Here is an 18,158-nt window from a genome sequence, read left to right as displayed (position 1 = left end):
TCCCTCCCCCTGGGAGCTTATAAACTTCTGCACAGCAGCACAGCCCCAGGAGCTAACACAATGCTTGGCACATGGTAAACACAATAAATATTCTTTGACTAAATGAAGGTACAAATAGTTAATTAAAAGGCTTTGGAGTGGTCCAAGCACATGGTTATATGAAGCATAGATTATAGTAGTTTCAATGGAACTAGTGAGAAGAGGAAAATACAAACATAAGTTTAAATGAACAAATATGACTTGGCTGATTAGACACAGAGAATGAAGGAAAAGAAAAGAAGAGGAGAAAGAAATAGATGATTTCAAAGTTTCAATTCTGCAAAGTAACCACTAAAGAAGGTAATAAAGCTGAGGGCCCAGACAGGTAGGGAGGGACGGATGGTTTAGACAAGAAAGCAAAATTTGGTTGCACGTGCATTAGATCTGAAATGATACTAGAACCAGAGTAAACACTTAATTGATAACTGGGACCATACAATACTCAGGTAAGAGGACAAGACAATAACTATAGATTTATACAATAAAAAAACAGACAAATTTAAAATAGAAACATACCATCGACCCTGCATCAAATACTTTTGACTGATGCTATGTCGTAAAACTTCCTTGTGGAAGAGTTGGCAGGAAAGGAAAACAACCATCGTTGATATAGCTTCTACTGATATTTCATATGTAATATCTCTGGAAAAATGGGGGAAAAATAAAAATGATTACTTTAGAAGATTAAGATAGTGCTTCTTTTTAAATAATGTGTACACTAAAAAACCATATCCAAATATTCAACATTTTTCTAGGTTATAAAAAATACTAATATGTTTAACATAAAAATTAAATCAAGAGAAAGAATTAAACTTTTTCCCAGTCATTGGCTCCTATATTTCCTTTTTTCTAGTCCCTATCGCCTTACTAAATAACAAGCCTATATATATAAATGAAAACAACAATGTTCTGATTTGAAGATCTACTTTAGAGCTCTTAGGTTGATCCTTGTTTAGCTATAATCCAGAAACAAATACTTAGATTACAAAACTGAATAAAAGCCACAGGATATGGAAAGAAACAATGCCTTTTTGAGGCATTACAAACAGAACAATGCTATATTCCAGGATCTTCTGTCTCCAGTGTCTACTTTCTCAAGGCTAACTTTGCATGTTCTGCAAAATATGAATAGTTCAGAGTTTATTACTATTACTATTTTATTAAGCATATTTCTATTATGTAGGTCTTCGCTTGTCCTCCCAAGATCCTTAACTCCTTTTACAAATAAATCTTTGATCAAATATAAGAGAAATAAAGTTTCAGACAAGCAAGGAGCACAAACAGAAATACAGTATCAAGGAATCTTCAGATACTACAAAAGTTTAACCAAATTATGGTGGGGAAAGTAGCATGTTAAGACCAGGAAAGTGGAGATCTCAACAACACAGAAAAAAGAGTCATAACTAGAAAAGAATATCAAAATATTTTTAATTAAAAAATAAGACACAGGACTATTACAACACAGTGAACCCTATTGTAAACAACAAAACTACAGCTAATAGTACAATCACTACCATGTTCTTTCATGAACTGTAACAAATGTACCACACTAATGCTAGGTCTTATTATATTGGGGGAAAAAATACACCCTAATATAAACACGATCTACGCATTATATTCTTTCATCAATTGTAACAAAGGTACCACACTAATGCAAAGGGTTAATAATAGGGGAGAGGGGCATTTGGGAATACTATTTTTATGCTATTTTTCTATAAACCTACAATTTCTCCAATTACAATAAATTTCAAAAAATTTTACAGTGCTGCAATATGGAAAGTCCAAAGAAAAGTACTTAATGACTATTTAAATGAAGGCTCAAGCAAATTAAAGACAACTTGATTACATAATTAGACAACTTTACCTTCTACCAGGTATTTTAAGGAGTTATTACTAATAAAAATACATTTTAAAAACAAAGTATAAAAAACAAAAGAGGCTCATACACTTGATCTTATTAAATAATGAATAAATCTAAACTCTACTCAGAAATCTGACTTTGGCAGTATTATAGAACTATTTGCTTTCTGAAATTTCTGTGATTATTGTTTCATATATATTTATACACATAAAACTCACTTCTTATATTTGTTTTTATTTCTTAAAACTGAATGAAAGACAAATCTGTTGTTTCATGTCATGCTATAATTCATTAATGATTTCTTTCTGGTGCTCAGAGCCCAAATAATTCTGTATCGTTAATGTCATTCATTCATTTAGCCTCTGCTTGCTAGGAATCCTTACTCTTTAGTCAACTGACTAAGCTTTACAGTTGGGTCAAGGCTGAACACCAAAACCTGAAGTAACAGGTACATCTCCCAGCACAGTGTAGAGCCTATCTACCAATACATTTGCTAAAATGCACTCAGATCATTACATCAACAATAATCAACTGCAGTAGTTTACAAATTAATATCTTACTCTTTTTTTTTTTTTTTTTTTTTTTTTTTTTAAAGGAAAGACAGAGAGAAGGAAGGAAGGATAGAAGGAAGGAAGGGAGGAAGAAAGGGAAACATCTTTTAAACATTTTCTTGTTTTATTGTATTTTGTTTCTCCGTTTTTTTGTTACATGGGCTGGGGCCGGGAATCGAACCGAGGTCCTCCGGCATAGCAGGCAAGCACTTTGCCCGCTGAGCCACCGCGGCCCACCCATCTTACTCTTTTTGAGATCAATAACCAAATTGTTTTAATTTCTTTAAACTAACAAATATGACTCTTAATAAAAATTAAGTCTAATATGGTTGGGGAAATAATGTTTATTTAGAAAACTGGGTGGTCTCCTTCAAAATGAATTTGGACAACCAAAATCCCAAGTAGGAGAACAGGAAAGAGGTGGTATGTATTGACCCTTGGATCATTTCTTACCATGAAATTTTGTATAGCAAAGTTAGTGAAGAGTGGAAGGTTTCAAACAGAGGGTAAGGGAAGGTTACAAAACATAAGAATATTGAATCAAGAAGCCAATATATTTCATAGCAAAAAAACATTCTCCAAAATTCCAAAATGGAACAGGTACAAATTCTATGAAGTTGTTTTTCATATTGAATTTCAGTTCATATGTCATTCACAAATATTTATAAAGAATTTATTTTTATTATTTCTAGAAAGATATTATACTACATGTTGAAGATATATATATATGAAGTATATCTGTTAACAAATAGGTATAGCTCCCACCCTCATGGAACTTACAATTTAGTGGGGAAGAGAGAAATCAAATAATAATTATTCATAAAAGGCAGTGATGCAGTGGTTCCAAGCCAGAGAGGTAAGATAAAAGGACCTGAGGCTACTGCCCATCCTGCTTCCACTGAGCATTCAGTTCGCAGAGCAGGGATGTCCCTCAAACAAAAGCATGCCATGGCCCCACAACCAGGTTCCAGGGTTTGCCTTAGAGATTTTCCCTGTGTGTTTGTGGAGGGGGTGAGGGGTTGAAAGGTAGAGTGGGCGGAAGGAGGCAATAAATCAAACACCTCCCAATCTCTTTCCATAGAAACTGAATTTATTTGCAAAAGAGAAGTTCAAATCTAAGGACACTCTCAAGAACAGTGAAGTTGCAGTCAAAGGCCACTGGGAGTAGATTCTTAGATTTAATGAAGGTACATACTAGCCTATAGGGCCAGCTAGTTTGCAGGAGAGAACCAGGAATAAGACAGCAGAGACGAGACCTTCTAGGGTCAAAACAAACATCAAACACTGACCTCAGAAGTTACTCTTTCAAAGAAGCCAAAATCAATTAGTTTTTCAGCAATCAATGATAACTAGTGCAGTTTCACAGCTGAGTTTGGACAGGAAAAGGAGCACAGAGAGCCCTACCAATATCACTGCATTCCAAACTCCATGTCTGAGCAACATCAGAGGCTTAATGGGGGTGGGGGTAGGATGAGGGTAGAGATGGTGAGAATAGACTTTAAAATATTCCAATTAAATGTTAATTTAACTCATATGGTCAGTTTAGCTGAATACCATAAGTACACTGAATCTTGAATAGGGCGTGAGATTTTGTTGGTTTGTCCAGGTTGGTTGATACTCTGATAAATCCCAGAGTAATTTGGGCCATGAATAAAGAAGTATTTGCAAAGTCTTTTGGGGGGAATGGAGAGAAAGGAGGAAATATTCAACTTCCCCATTTGGAGAATTTCTCATATTCTCACAAGCAGTGGGAACAAGCAATTCAATAAGCTGAGCCCCTCAGTCCTGGGGTTAAACCCTACAAAACTTATTCCTGCAAAGGGAAGCAACACCTACTGATAATTATGCCTGAGAGTCACCCCAGAGAACCTCTTTACCTCTCTCTCTAAGCCAATTCCACAGGTGAGCTCACTGCCCTCTCCCCCACTAACCCCCGCTGCCATGTGGGACATGATTCCCAGGAATGTAAATCTCTGGCAACATGGGACAGAAACCTCAGGATGACCCAGGACCCAGCATTAAGGGATTCAGAAAGCCTTCTTGACCAAAAGGAGGAAAAGAGAAATGAGACAAAATAAAGTTTCAATGGCTGAGAAATTTCAAACATGAGTCGAGGGGTTATCCTGGAGGTTATTACGTATTATATAGATAAATTCTAGTTTATGGTGTATGGGAGTGGGTGAAGCTGTTGAGCTGTGTTCCAACAGCCTTGATTATTAAAGATGACTGTATATAATTTAAAATTTACAATGTGACTCACAGCCACATTCTCCCTGCCACTGGGTGCCCAAGCTCACAGGCACCAGTGTAGCATCCCCAGCCAGCACCTATACCTGTGCTGTAATGCATCACTGCATTGTTGTGCCCCATCCTGGGCCCAGCATCCTGCTCCACATCCATCCCATAAATACAAAGCTTTAGACGACTGAAGGAAATCAATCAAGAGATTTACAGGCTGCAAAAACAACAGATGATCACTAAGCATATCATGATGTGGATAGATAAAGCCCAGTCTAACAAACAAATTAAAATACCAGAGGAGACATAGATGTTTGAACTAATCAAAGATATTCATATAACTCTACTAAACCAATAAATGGGGTGGCTAATGACATAAAGGAGAGCAAGAAGACACTAGAAGAGAATAAAGAGGAATCTGAAAGAATAAATAGAAAAATAGCAGATATCACAGAAATTAAAAGATGCTGTAGACCAAACAAAAAACATACAAGAGACACACAGCAGCAGATTTGAAGAGACAGAAGAAAGAACAAGCAATCTAGAGGGCAGGATAACTGATTTCAAATACTCAAAACAGCTAATAGCAAAAAGATGAAAAAATTTCAATTGGATCTCAGGGAAAGGATGGACAAAACATAGTGAGCCTAGTAGTTTCAGTCTGTTGTGAAGTTAACATTGCCACGATGAATCATCTACAAAAAAAATTTCCTTCTTTTTAGAATTTGGTAGTAAAAGATATTAATACATTAATGGTGATAAATTTCTGGTTTAAATATAAATTAAGGATGTTTGCTAGTCAGGTATGAATGCTAGCAACTAAGTTTTGAAAATTGTTTAAATATGTAATGTTAAGCTTAGGTTTATAAAAAGTAAAGCTCGTTAACTGAGTCTTTGTCATTTGCTTAAAAAAAAAAGAAAAGAAAAGAAAAGCTAACATGTTTGGTGAATTCTTTCATACATGGGATTTGTAGCCTTGTTCTGTGTGTATAATTTTTGTGCATGGGGCTCCAGTGTCACTTTATTAGCATTTTATTCTATTTGTCATAGGTGAATGGAGAACTTAATTTACATGTAGATATTTTCTTCAATATATTTGGAGAGTTTATGAAAATTTTCCTATTTATGTTATGTAATTTAGCAATTTATTGAACATTTAATTACGGTAACATTTGTACAGGGAAAGCAAAAAAACAGGTATATAAATACTCATTATGCTTCATTATGTTTCAGTATGTTCTATTTAGCGTATATATTTGATAGAAGCTCATTCAAAGACAATATGCATGATAAATTTATGGATTGATTTAGATGTGGACCAAAATAAAGGTATTTCTTTTGTTTTTCAAAAATAAATAAATAAATAAATAAATAAATAATGGGGAGAAGAAACTAATCTCCCCTGCAGAATTCCAAAAAATTAGGTACTTATTCTGCCCTAAAAATAGGGAGACAATCTGAGATGTTGGTATCGTAGCCCATGACAAACTTTGGGATTTGTCCTGTAACTACCTGTTGAAGAGTGCTTTGAAAACTACTGCTTTTTTCTTTATTTGCTTTGTATATATGTTATATTATACAATAAAAAAAAGTTAAAAAAAAAAAAAAGGGAAACATAAATTCCCACTCTTTAATTATGGACTGCACATAGTGACTTCCTTTCAAAGAATACAGTTTAAAAAGGGAAGGGGGAGATAAATTTCATCATCAAGAAAGATGACACAAGAGACCATGGGGAAAAAGCTGCTCGCCCTAACTCGCCAGCAGTTTGGCCTCTGGGGAATTTCACGGTTGTCGCTACAGAAATAATTGGCTTCCTGTTGGAATATCTTATTCATTGCTGTACCTCCCAGGTTCTACCTACAACGGCTCTCCAAACACCACCGGGCCCTCTTCCGCCTTCACCAGCTTCTACGCCACCGTCCTCGACAGCCTTGCCATCCTCACCTTTCCTCCTCCAGAACAGATACTAGGGGAGTAGAAACGATACAGAACAGCTCCCGGAGCCACGACAGAGATCAAAAAGACAGTGTACCCCATCCTGGAACGGCTGACTGGCTGAGAGAACCCGCTCCGGTGAGATAGCCGAGGGGCGCGGGATTCCCCAGGTCAGGGCGGCAGGCGGCCGGAGTCCCTCCCCTCCTCATTCCCGGGCCATCTGGCAGAATTGGGCAGGCGGTGCCCTCAAGCCGCGGCGGTTGGCGTACCCACCACGCGCGGCCCCCCGGACCAACTGAGAGAATTGGATTGGAATCCCCAGGCTGCGGAGAACAGTGACCGGGGGGGTACCTTCAAAACACGTGACTCCCCGGTCAGGCTGGGAACGGTGCAATCTCCCGGGCCGCGGCGGCTTGCACCCTCCCGCCACGCTTGGCGCCCCAGGCCGACTAGGAAATTCGGACGGGCACTCTCCCGGGCTGCGGCGGCCGGCGACCCTCCCCGCGTTCGGACCCCTGTGCCGGTTGGCACTCTTCCAAGCCGCATCGGCTGGTGAACCTCCACCACGGCAAGAGTTTTCCAAGGTTAAAGGACCAACAGCACCTTTTGCTGCTGGAACCCGCAGACAAACGTGTGCCACGAGCGCCACCTACTGGGCAGGATAGGAAAGACAGAACCCAGAGATTTCACAGAAGGATCTTTCAGCCTGTTGGGTCCAACACCCAGGGAAGTCTGACTAAATGCCCAGACGCCAGCAGAGGATAACGGATCACTCTCAGAAAATTGAAAATATGGCCCAGTCAAAGGAACAAACCAATAGTTCAAATGAGATACAGGAGCTGAAACAACTAATGCTGAATATATGAACAGAAATGGAAAACCTCTTCAAAAACGAAATCGATAAATTGAGGGAGGACATGAAGAAGAAATGGACTGAACAAAAAGAAGAAATAGAAAAACTGAAAAAACAAATCACAGAGCTTATGGAAGTGAAGGATAAAGTAGAAAAGATGGAAAAAACAATGGATACCTACAATGATAGATTTAAAGAGACAGAAGATAGAATTAGTGATTTGGAGGATGGAACATCTGAATTCCAAAAAGAAACAGAAACTATCCGGAAAAGAATGGAAAACTTTGAACAGGGTATCAGGGAACTCAAGGACAATATGAACCACACAAATATACATGTTGTGGGTGTCCCAGAAGGAGAAGAGAAGGGAAAAGGAGGAGAAAAACTAATGGAAGAAATTATCACTGAAAATTTCCCAACTCTTATGAAAGACCTAAAATTACAGATCCAAGAAGTGCAGCGCACCCCAAAGAGATTAGACCCAAATAGGCATTCTCCAAAACACTTACTAGTTAGAATGTCAGAGGTCAAAGAGAAAGAGAGGATCTTGAAAGCAGGAAGAGAAAAACAATCCATCACATACAAGGGAAACCCAAAAAGACTATGTGTAGATTTCTCAGCAGAAACCATGGAAGCTAGAAGACAGTGGGATGATATATTTAAATTACTAAAAGAGAAAAACTGCCAACCAAGACTCCTATATCCAGCAAAATTATCCTTCAAAAAAGAGGGAGAAATTAAAACATTCTCAGACAAAAAGTCACTGAGAGAATTTGTGACCAAGAGACCAGCTCTGCAAGAAATCCTAAAAGGAGCACTAGAGTCAGATACGAAAAGACAGAAGAGAGAGGTATGGAGAAGAGTGTAGAAAGAAGGAAAGTCAGATATGATATATATAATACAAAAGGCAAAATGGTAGAGGAAAATATTATCCAAACAGTAATAACACTAAATGTTAATGGACTGAATTCCCCAATCAAAAGACATAGACTGACAGAATGGATTAAAAAACAGGATCCTTCTATATGCTGTCTACAGGAAACACATCTTAGACACAAAGATAAATATAGGTTGAAAGTGAAAGGTTGTGAAAAGATATTTCATGCAAATAACAACCAGAAAAGAGCAGGAGTGGCTATACTAATATCCAACAAATTAGACTTCAAATGTAAAACAGTTAAAAGAGACAAAGAAGGACACTAAATACTAATAAAAGGAACAATTAAACAAGAAGACATAACAATCATAAATATTTACGCACCAAACCAGAATGCCCCATAATACGTAAGGAATACACTGCAAACACTGAAAAGGGAAATAGACACATCTACCATAATAGTTGGAGACTTCAATTCACCACTCCCATCAATGGACAGAACATCTAGACAGAGGATCAATAAAGAAATAGAGAATCTGAATATTACTATAAATGAGCTAGACTTAACAGACATTTATAGGACATTACATCCCACAACAGCAGGATGCACCTTTTTCTCAAGTGCTCATGGATCATTCTCAAAGATAGACCATATGCTGGGTCACAAAGCAAGTCTTAACAAATTTAAAAAGATTGAAATCATACACAACACTTTCTCGGATCATAAAGGAATGAAGTTGGAAATCAATAATAGGCGGAGTGCCAGAAAATTCACAAATACGTGGAGGCTCAACAACACACTCTTAAACAACAAGTGGGTCAAAGAAGAAATTGCAAGAGAAATTAGTAAATACCTCGAGGCGAATGAAAATGAAAACACAACATATCAAAACTTAAGGGACGCAGTAAAGGCAGTGCTAAGAGGGAAATTTATTGCCCTAAATGCCTTTATCAGAAAAGAAGAAAAGGCAAAAATGCAGGAATTAACTGTCCACTTGGAAGAACTGGAGAAAGAACAGCAAACTAATCCCAAACCAAGCAAAAGGAAAGAAATAACAAAGATTAGAGCACAAATAAATGAAACTGAAAACAAGAAAACAATAGAGAAAATCAATAAGACCAGAAGTTGGTTCTATGAGAAAATCAACAAGATTGATGGGCCCTTAGCAAGACTGACAAAAAGAAGAAGAGAGAGGATGCAAATAAATAAGATCAGAAATGGAAGCGGAGACATAACTACTGACCTCACAGAAATAAAGGAGGTAATAACAGGATACTATGAACAACTTTACGCTAATAAATATAACAATTTAGAGGAAATGGACGGGTTCCTGGAAAGATATGAACAACCAACTTTGACTCAAGAAGAAATAGATGACCTCAACAAACCAATCACAAGTAAAGAAATTGAATTAGTCATTCAAAAGCATCCTAAAAAGAAAAGTCCAGGACCAGACGGCTTCACATGTGAATTCTATCAAACATTCCAGAAAGAATTAGTACCAACTCTCCTCAAACTCTTCAAAAAAATCGAAGTGGAGGGAAAACTGCATAATTCATTCTATGAAGCCAACATTACCCTCATACCAAAACCAGGCAAAGATATTACAAAAAAAGAAAACTACAGACCAATCTCTCTAATGAATACAGATGCAAAAATCCTCAATAAAATTCTAGCAAATCGTATCCAACAACACATTAAAAGAATTATACATCATGACCAAGTAGGATTCATCCCAGGTATGCAAGGATGGTTCAACATAAGAAAATCAATTAATGTAATACACCATATCAACAAATCAAAGCAGAAAAATCACATGATCATCTCAATTGATGCAGAGAAGGCATTTGACAAGATTCAACATCCTTTCCTGTTGAAAACACTTCAAAAGATAGGAATACAAGGGAACTTCCTTAAAATGATAGAGGGAATATATGAAAAACCCACAGCTAATATCATCCTCAATGGGGAAAAACTGAAAACTTTCCCCCTAAGATCAGGAACAAGACAAGGATGTCCACTATCACCACTATTATTCAACATTGTGTTGGAAGTTCTAGCCAGAGCAATTAGACAAGAAAAAGAAATACAAGGCATCAAAATTGGAAAGGAAGAAGTAACACTATCACTGTTTGCAGACGATATGATACTATACGTCGAAAACCCAGAAAAATCCACAACAAAAGTCCTAGAGCTAATAAATGAGTACAGCAAAGTAGCAGGCTACAAGATCAACATTCAAAAATCTGTAGCATTTCTATACACTAGTAATGAACAAGCCGAGGGGGAAATCAAGAAACGAATCCCATTTACAATTGCAACTAAAAGAATAAAATACCTAGGAATAAATTTAACTAAAGAGACAAAAAACCTATATAAAGAAAACTACAAAAAACTGTTAAAAGAAATCACAGAAGACCTAAATAGATGGAAGGGCATACCGTGTTCATGGATTGGAAGACTAAATATAGTTAAGATGTCAATCCTACCTAAATTGATTTACAGATTCAATGCAATACCAATCAAAATCCCAACAACTTATTTTTCAGAAATAGAAAAACCAATAAGCAAATTTATCTGGAAGGGCAGGGTGCCCCGAATTGCTAAAAACATCTTGAGGAAAAAAAACAAAGCTGGAGGTCTTGCGCTGCCGGACTTTAAGGCATATTATGAAGCCACAGTGGTCAAAACAGCATGGTATTGGCATAAAAATAGAAATATCGAACAATGGAATCGAATAGAGTGCTCAGATATAGACCCTCCCATCTATGGACATTTGATCTTTGATAAGGCAGTCAACCAACTCATTTGGGACAGAACAGTCTCTTCAATAAATGGTGCCTAGAGAACTGGATATCCATATGCAAAAGAATGAAAGAAGACCCATATCTCACACCCTATACAAAAGTTAACTCAAAATGGATCAAAGATCTAAACATTAGGTCTAAGACCATAAAACAGTTAGAGGAAAATGTAGGGAGATAGCTTATGAAGCTTACAATTGGAGGCGGTTTTATGGACCTTAAACCTAAAGCAAGAGCACTGAAGAAGGAAATAAATAAATGGGAGCTCCTCAAAATTAAACACTTTTGTGCATCAAAGAAGTTCATCAAGAAAGTAAAAAGACAGCCTACACAATGGGAGACAATATTTGGAAATGACATATCAGATAAAGGTCTAGTATCCAGAATTTATAAAGAGATTGTTCAACTCAACAACAAAAAGACAGCCAACCCAATTACAAAATAGGAAAAAGACTTGAACAGACACCTACCAGAAGAGGAAATACAAATGGCCAAAAGGCACATGAAGAGATGCTCAATGTCCCTGGCCATTAGAGAAATGCAAATCAAAACCACAATGAGATATCATCTCACACCCACCAGAATGGCCATTAACAAAACAGAAAATGACAAGTGCTGGAGAGGATGCGGAGAAAGAGGCACACTTATCCACTGTTGGTGGGAATGTCAAATGGTGCAACCACTGTGGAAGGCAGTTTGGCGGTTCCTCAAAAAGCTGAATATAGAATTGCCATACGACCCAGGAATACCATTGCTGGGTATCTACTCAAAGGACTTAAGGGCAAAGACACAAACGGACATTTGCACACCAATGTTTATAGCAGCGTTATTTACAATTGCAAAGAGATGGAAACAGCCAAAATGTCCATCAACAGAAGAATGGCTAAACAAACTGTGGTATATACATACGATGGAATATTATGCAGCTTTAAGACAGGATAAACTTATGAAGCATGTAATAACATGGATGGACCTAGAGAACATTATGCTGAGTGAGTCTAGCCAAAAACTAAAGGACAAATACTGTATGGTCCCACTGATGTGAACCGACATTAGAGAATAAACTTGGAATATGTCATTGGTAACAGAGTCCAGCAGGAGTTAGAAACAGGGTAAGATAATGGGTAATTGGAGCTGAAGGGATACAGACTGTGCAACAGGACTAGATACAAAAACTCAAAAATGGACAGCACAATAATACCTAATTGTAAAATAATCATGTTAAAACACTGAATGAAGCTGCATCTGAGCTATAGGTTTTTTTTGTTTGTTTGTTTGTTTTTACTATTATTATTACTTTTATTTTTTTTCTCTATATTAACATTCTATATCTTTTTCTGTTGTGTTGCTAGTTCTTCTAAACCGATGCAAATGTACTAAGAAACGATGATCATGCATCTATGTGATGATGTTAAGAATTACTGATTGCATATGTAGAATGGTATGATTTCTAAATGTTGGGTTAATTTCTTTTTTTCCGTTAATTAATTAAAAAAAAAAAAGAAAGATGACAAAGAGTACCTCAGCCAGGTAATAAAGGTCAACATCATCAGTCATTAATCATATTGATAGTATAGACCCTTAATGTGATGTGATGAGTGTTACACTTAATCTCTGCGGTCTTCCTCCTCAAAAACCCATAACCTCAATCTAATCATGAGAAAAATATCAGACACAATCCCAACAGAGACATCCTATAGAATATGTGGCCAGTAATCCTCAGAACTATCAGGTCATTGAAAACAAGGAAAGTCTGAAAAATTATTATAGCTAAGAGGAAATGAAGAAGACATGACAACTAAATATAATTTGGTATCTGGATGGGATCCTGAAACAGTAGCAAATATTAGGTTAGAAATAAGGAAATCTGATGAAAGCATTGGTGTTGGCTAAAAATAATGCACTAATATTGGTTCATTAGTTGTAACAAATGTACCAACTGATAGAAGATGTTAATAATAGAGGACACCGAATAAGGGGGTATTTAGGAATTCTCTGTACCATCTTCACAATTTTTCTGCAAACTTACAACCACTCTAAAAAGCAAAGTGCATTAAAAAAAAAAAAGATTATACTCCATGATCAATTTGGAGTTATCCCAGGTATGTAGGGGTAGTTCTACATAAGAAAATTAAAAGAATGAAGGAGAAAACCACATGATCATCTCAATTGACACAGAAAAGACATTTGACAAAAACTAGCACCACTTCTAGATAAAAAAAAAAAAAAAAAACCGAAACATCAGAAAATTAGAAATAGAAGGAAATAAGATAAACATGAATAATTCAGAATGGGCATTGTTCAAAGATCCCTATAGACTGGGAGAAGGATTAAAGCAGGAGGAGGAGGTGTAACAGAGAAAGTAGGATTAAACAAACAAGTATGGTTGCTGAATCACCATAATAATATTCCTTCTAGCTTCCAGTTTCGTGGAGCATCTAGAAAGAAAAATCTGAGATGGTATAATGAGAGCCCATGACAAACTCTGGGATCAGTTCTGTAACTACTTGTTGAAGTGCGCTTTGAAAATTATTGCTTTGTTTTTTCTTTGTATTGTATATATGTTATATTTACAATTAAAAATGTTTTTAAAAATTCAACAGTGTTATACACTGGTAATGAACACTCCGATCAGGAACTCAAGAGAAATTTCATTTACAATAGAAATTTAAAGAATCAAATATATAGGAATAAATTTAACAAAGAATGTAAAGGTCTTGTACACAGAAAACTACAAAACATATTTTAAAAACATACACACCAGGAGATGGCCCCCAGGGATGAATCTGGTCCTGGCATCATGGGATCAACAATGCCATCCTGGGCAGGCCACAGTGGCTCAGCAGGCAGAGGTCTCCCCTGCCATGCCGGAGACCCGGGTTCAATTCCCGGTGCCTGTCCATGCAAAAAAAAACAAAACAAAACAAAAATGCCATCCTGACCAAAAGGGGGTAAAGAAGTGTAACAAATGAGGTATCATTGGATAAGAGAGTTGAAATAGAGTCGAGAGGCTACTCTGGAGGTCACTCTTACGCAAGCTTCAGTTAGACATTGCTGCCTATCATAATTTGCAAAACCCCAACCAAAACCATTCCAGCCAATCCTAAAGAACACCTAGGGGAATATATAAGATTCTACAAAGGTTCCATGCTCTAGGGTAACTTTCCAGAAACCTACAACCTCCTGATGGGTCCCTGACCAGATAAGTCCTGAAATCTAGAGGGGCCAGCCTCTTCAGAACATCAGCTATATCCATCTCCCTACCCCATATTACTGACACCACCTTCCAACATGAAAAAGTTAGAATGGACATCGCTCATTGTCATGGTTAGGGATATGTGTCAACTCGGTCAAGTTGTGGTAGCTGTTTATCTGATTGGACAAGTACTGGCCTGTCTGTTGCAATGAGGACATTTCATAGGATTAGGTCATGATCACGTCAGCTGCATCCACAGCTGATTCCATTTGTAATCACCCAAAGGGGAGTGTCTTCTACAATTAGTGATGCTAAATCTAATCATGGGAAGCCTTTTAAGGAGGACTCAGAGGAGACAGGCCCCATTCCTGCTTCGGCTGGTGAGCCTCTCCTGCGGAGTTCATCCAGACCCTGCACTGCAGTTGTCGGCTTCACAGTCTGCCCTGTGGATTTGGACTCCGTGTTCCTGCGGTCACGTGAGACACTTTTATAAATTTTATATTTGCAAGTGTTCCCTGTTGATTCTGTTTCTCTAGAGAACCCTAACTAATACACTCATATACCCCTAAAGAGTAGGAGAAAGATCAAAGGTCCTGATAAAGAACTAAGTAGGAATTTCAAAACACACTACACAGCAAAAGTAATCAAGAAGAGTGTGATGCTGGCACTAGGATAGGCATACAGATCAGTGCAATGAAATGGAGAACCCAGAACCTAGGGTGAAGTTATACAGAGAAAGAGTATAACAAACGAATATGACTGCTGAATCATTACAATGATATATTTTTTAATCTCCCATATCTTGGAGCAGTTAAAATTGTGGAATTATAATCCATACCAAACTCTGAAATCTGTTCTACAACTAATTGTTATGATGTGCTTTGAAATTTATTGCTTTTTTGTATTTATGATATTTTTCACAAAAGATTTGGAAAAAAAAGTTGATTGTGATGATAAAAAAACATATTTATTCTTCCTAGCCTCCAGAGTTCTGGAGAGGCTGGAGGGAGAAATCTGAGATGATGGGAAGGTAGCCCATGACAAACTCTGGGATCTGTCCTGCAACTACTTGTTGAAGAGTGCTTTGAAAACTACTGCTTTTTTCGTTCTTTGCTTTCTATATATGTTATATTATACAATAAAAAAAGTTAAAAAAAATTTACACACCATGATCAAGTGGGATTTATTTCAGGAATGTAAGGCCAGTTTAATGTCCAAAAAGCAATTGATGTAATGGAGCATAAAACAGAATGAAAAACATAATTCACGTGATAATCTCAAAAGATACAAAATGTACATCTGACGAAACCCAACACAGTTTTATTATTAAAAAGCCAACTAACTAGGAACAGAAAGGAACTTCCTCAACCTGATAAAAGGCATCTACAAAAAAACCCCACAAATAACATCATGCACGTTGATAAACAGATGGGACAGTCCACCAAAAATCACAAACAAAACAAGGATGCCCATCCTCGCCACTTCTACTGAAAACTGTACTGGAGGTTCAAACCAAAACAACGGGCATGCACTTGACACATAGACACACACGAGCATACACACACACAAGATGTAAAAGGTACCTGTTGGAAAGGAAGAAGTAAAACTATCTCTTTTTGCAAATCACATCATAAATTAAAAAATCCTAAAGAATCCATTAAGAAACCATTAGATCTAATGAACAAGTTAAGTGAGGTTGCAGGATACGAGATCAATACAGAAAAAAATCGTATTTATATATATATGTAATATACAATCAGAAAATGAAATTAAAACAATTCCATTCACAATATATCAAAAATAAGAAAATAGTTTTGAATAAATTTAACAAGATAAGTGTAAAACTTATACTCTAGAAACTATAAAACTACTGTTCAAAGACATTTTAAAAGATCTAAATAAATGGGAAAATGACGAATAATCATGGATTGGAGACCTAAGAGTCACCCACAGAGAACCTCTTTTGTTGCTCAGATGGGGCCTATCTCTCTCTCTCAGCCAACATGGCAAGTGAATTCACTGCTCTTCCCCCTCTCTATGTGGGACATGACTCCCAAGGGTGTAAACCTCCCTGGCAGCGTGGGACAGAAATCCTAGAATGAGCTGGGACTCAGTATCAAGGAATTGAGAAAACCTTCTCCACAGAAAGGGGGAAGAGAGAAACCAGACAAAATAAAGTGTCAGTGGCTGAGAGATTTCAAACAGTCAAGAGGCTATCCTGGAGGTTATTCTTACACATTTTATAGATATCCCCTTTTTAGTTTAAGGTGTATTAGAGAGGCTAGAGGGAAGTACCAGAAACTGTAGAGCTGTGTTCTAGTACCTATATTTCTTGAAAAATGTATGTATAACGATATAGCTTTTGCAATGTGACTGTATGATTATGAAAAAAAAAAAACTAAACTAAAACTGGAATTGCAACCCATGTCAAACTCTGAAATATGTTCTACAACTAATTGTGATGCTGTGCTTTGAAATTTATAGCTTTTTTGTATATATGTTATTTTTCACAAAAAAAAGATAAAAGGTCAATCATGATGATAAAAAAATATATATAAGCCCTCTAGCCTCCTATATAATGGAGCAGCTAGAAAGAAAAACATGAGAGGATTGTATGGTAGCCCACAACAAACTCTGGGATCTGTCCTGTAACTGCTTGTCGAAGAATGCTTTGAAAACTACTGCATTTTTATTTCTTTGCTTTGTATATATGTTATACTATACAATAAAAAAAGTTTAAAAAAAAAAGAAACTACAAGGAGATACCACTTCACACCCACTAGGATGGGTATTATTATTATTATTTTTTAAAGTGAAAATAACAAATGTTGGTGAGAATTCAGAGAAACAGGAACCATCATACATTGCTGTTGGGCAAGTAAAATGTGCAGCCACTGTGGAAAAGTTTGTTGGTTCCTCACAAAATTAAAGAATTACCATATGATGTGGCAATTCCACTCCTAGGTATATCGCCAGAAGAATCAAAAGCAGGGACTCAGACACATATCGGTACACCAAAGTTCATCACGGCATTATTCACAACAGGCAGAAGGTGGAAGCAACTCAAGTGTCTATCGGGAGATGAATGGGGACTCAAAATGCAGTCTATACACACAATGGAATATTACTCAGTCATCAAAAGAAATGATGTAATAACTAATAGGGGGAAGAAATGTTAAAATAAATTGAGTAGACTGAAATACTAGTGATCAATGAAAGGGAGTGGTAAAGGGTATAGAAAGAAAATAGGGGAAACAAAGGTTAAATATATTGAGTAGATGGGGTGGGCCACAATGGCTCAGTGGCAGAGTTCTCACCTGCCATGCCAGAGACCTTAATTCAGTTCCCAGTGCCTGCCCATGTAAAACACATATATATACATATACATATAAATATATATATCTGAACACTGCTGAGTCTTCCAATCCATGATTTTTAAAAAAATATTTTTATTGACAAAACATAACAGCATACAAGCATGAACATTCTTAACATATGAACATTCCATTCTTGGTATACAATCAATGACTCACTATATATATATAGGAGTATGATATGTTTGAGTTTTTTCTTTTTATTTCTTTTTCTGGAGAGATGCAAATGTTCTAAGAAATGATTATTGTGATGAATATACAACTATGTGATAATATTGTGAGTCATTGATTGTACACCAAGAATGGAATGTTCATATATTAAGAATGTTCATGTTTGTATGCTGTTATGTTTTGTCAATAAAAATATTTTTTTTAAAATCATGGATTGGAAGACTCAGCAGTGTTCAGATGGCAGTACTCTGTAAA

At 36.7% G+C, this 18,158-nt stretch overlaps 1 protein-coding gene across 5 annotated transcripts in view; it reads right to left on the bottom strand.

Annotated features, from left to right (window-relative positions):
• DYM (dymeclin) overlaps window positions 1-18,158 on the bottom strand; it is a 603,069-nt gene that overhangs the window by 378,312 nt on the left and 206,599 nt on the right. For all 5 annotated transcript variants that reach the window (XM_077135504.1, XM_077135505.1, XM_077135503.1 and 2 more), the window contains one exon: window positions 556-681. In XM_077135504.1, coding sequence (XP_076991619.1) covers window positions 556-681 — 126 coding nt within the window. The remainder of the gene's footprint in view (window positions 1-555; window positions 682-18,158) is intronic.

This window comes from Tamandua tetradactyla, chromosome 18 (assembly GCF_023851605.1).
Source record: "Tamandua tetradactyla isolate mTamTet1 chromosome 18, mTamTet1.pri, whole genome shotgun sequence".
NCBI classification, from domain to species: Eukaryota; Metazoa; Chordata; class Mammalia; order Pilosa; family Myrmecophagidae; genus Tamandua; species Tamandua tetradactyla.
Note: the sequence above shows the minus strand (reverse complement) of the source record. Positions and strands in the feature narration are given on the sequence as shown.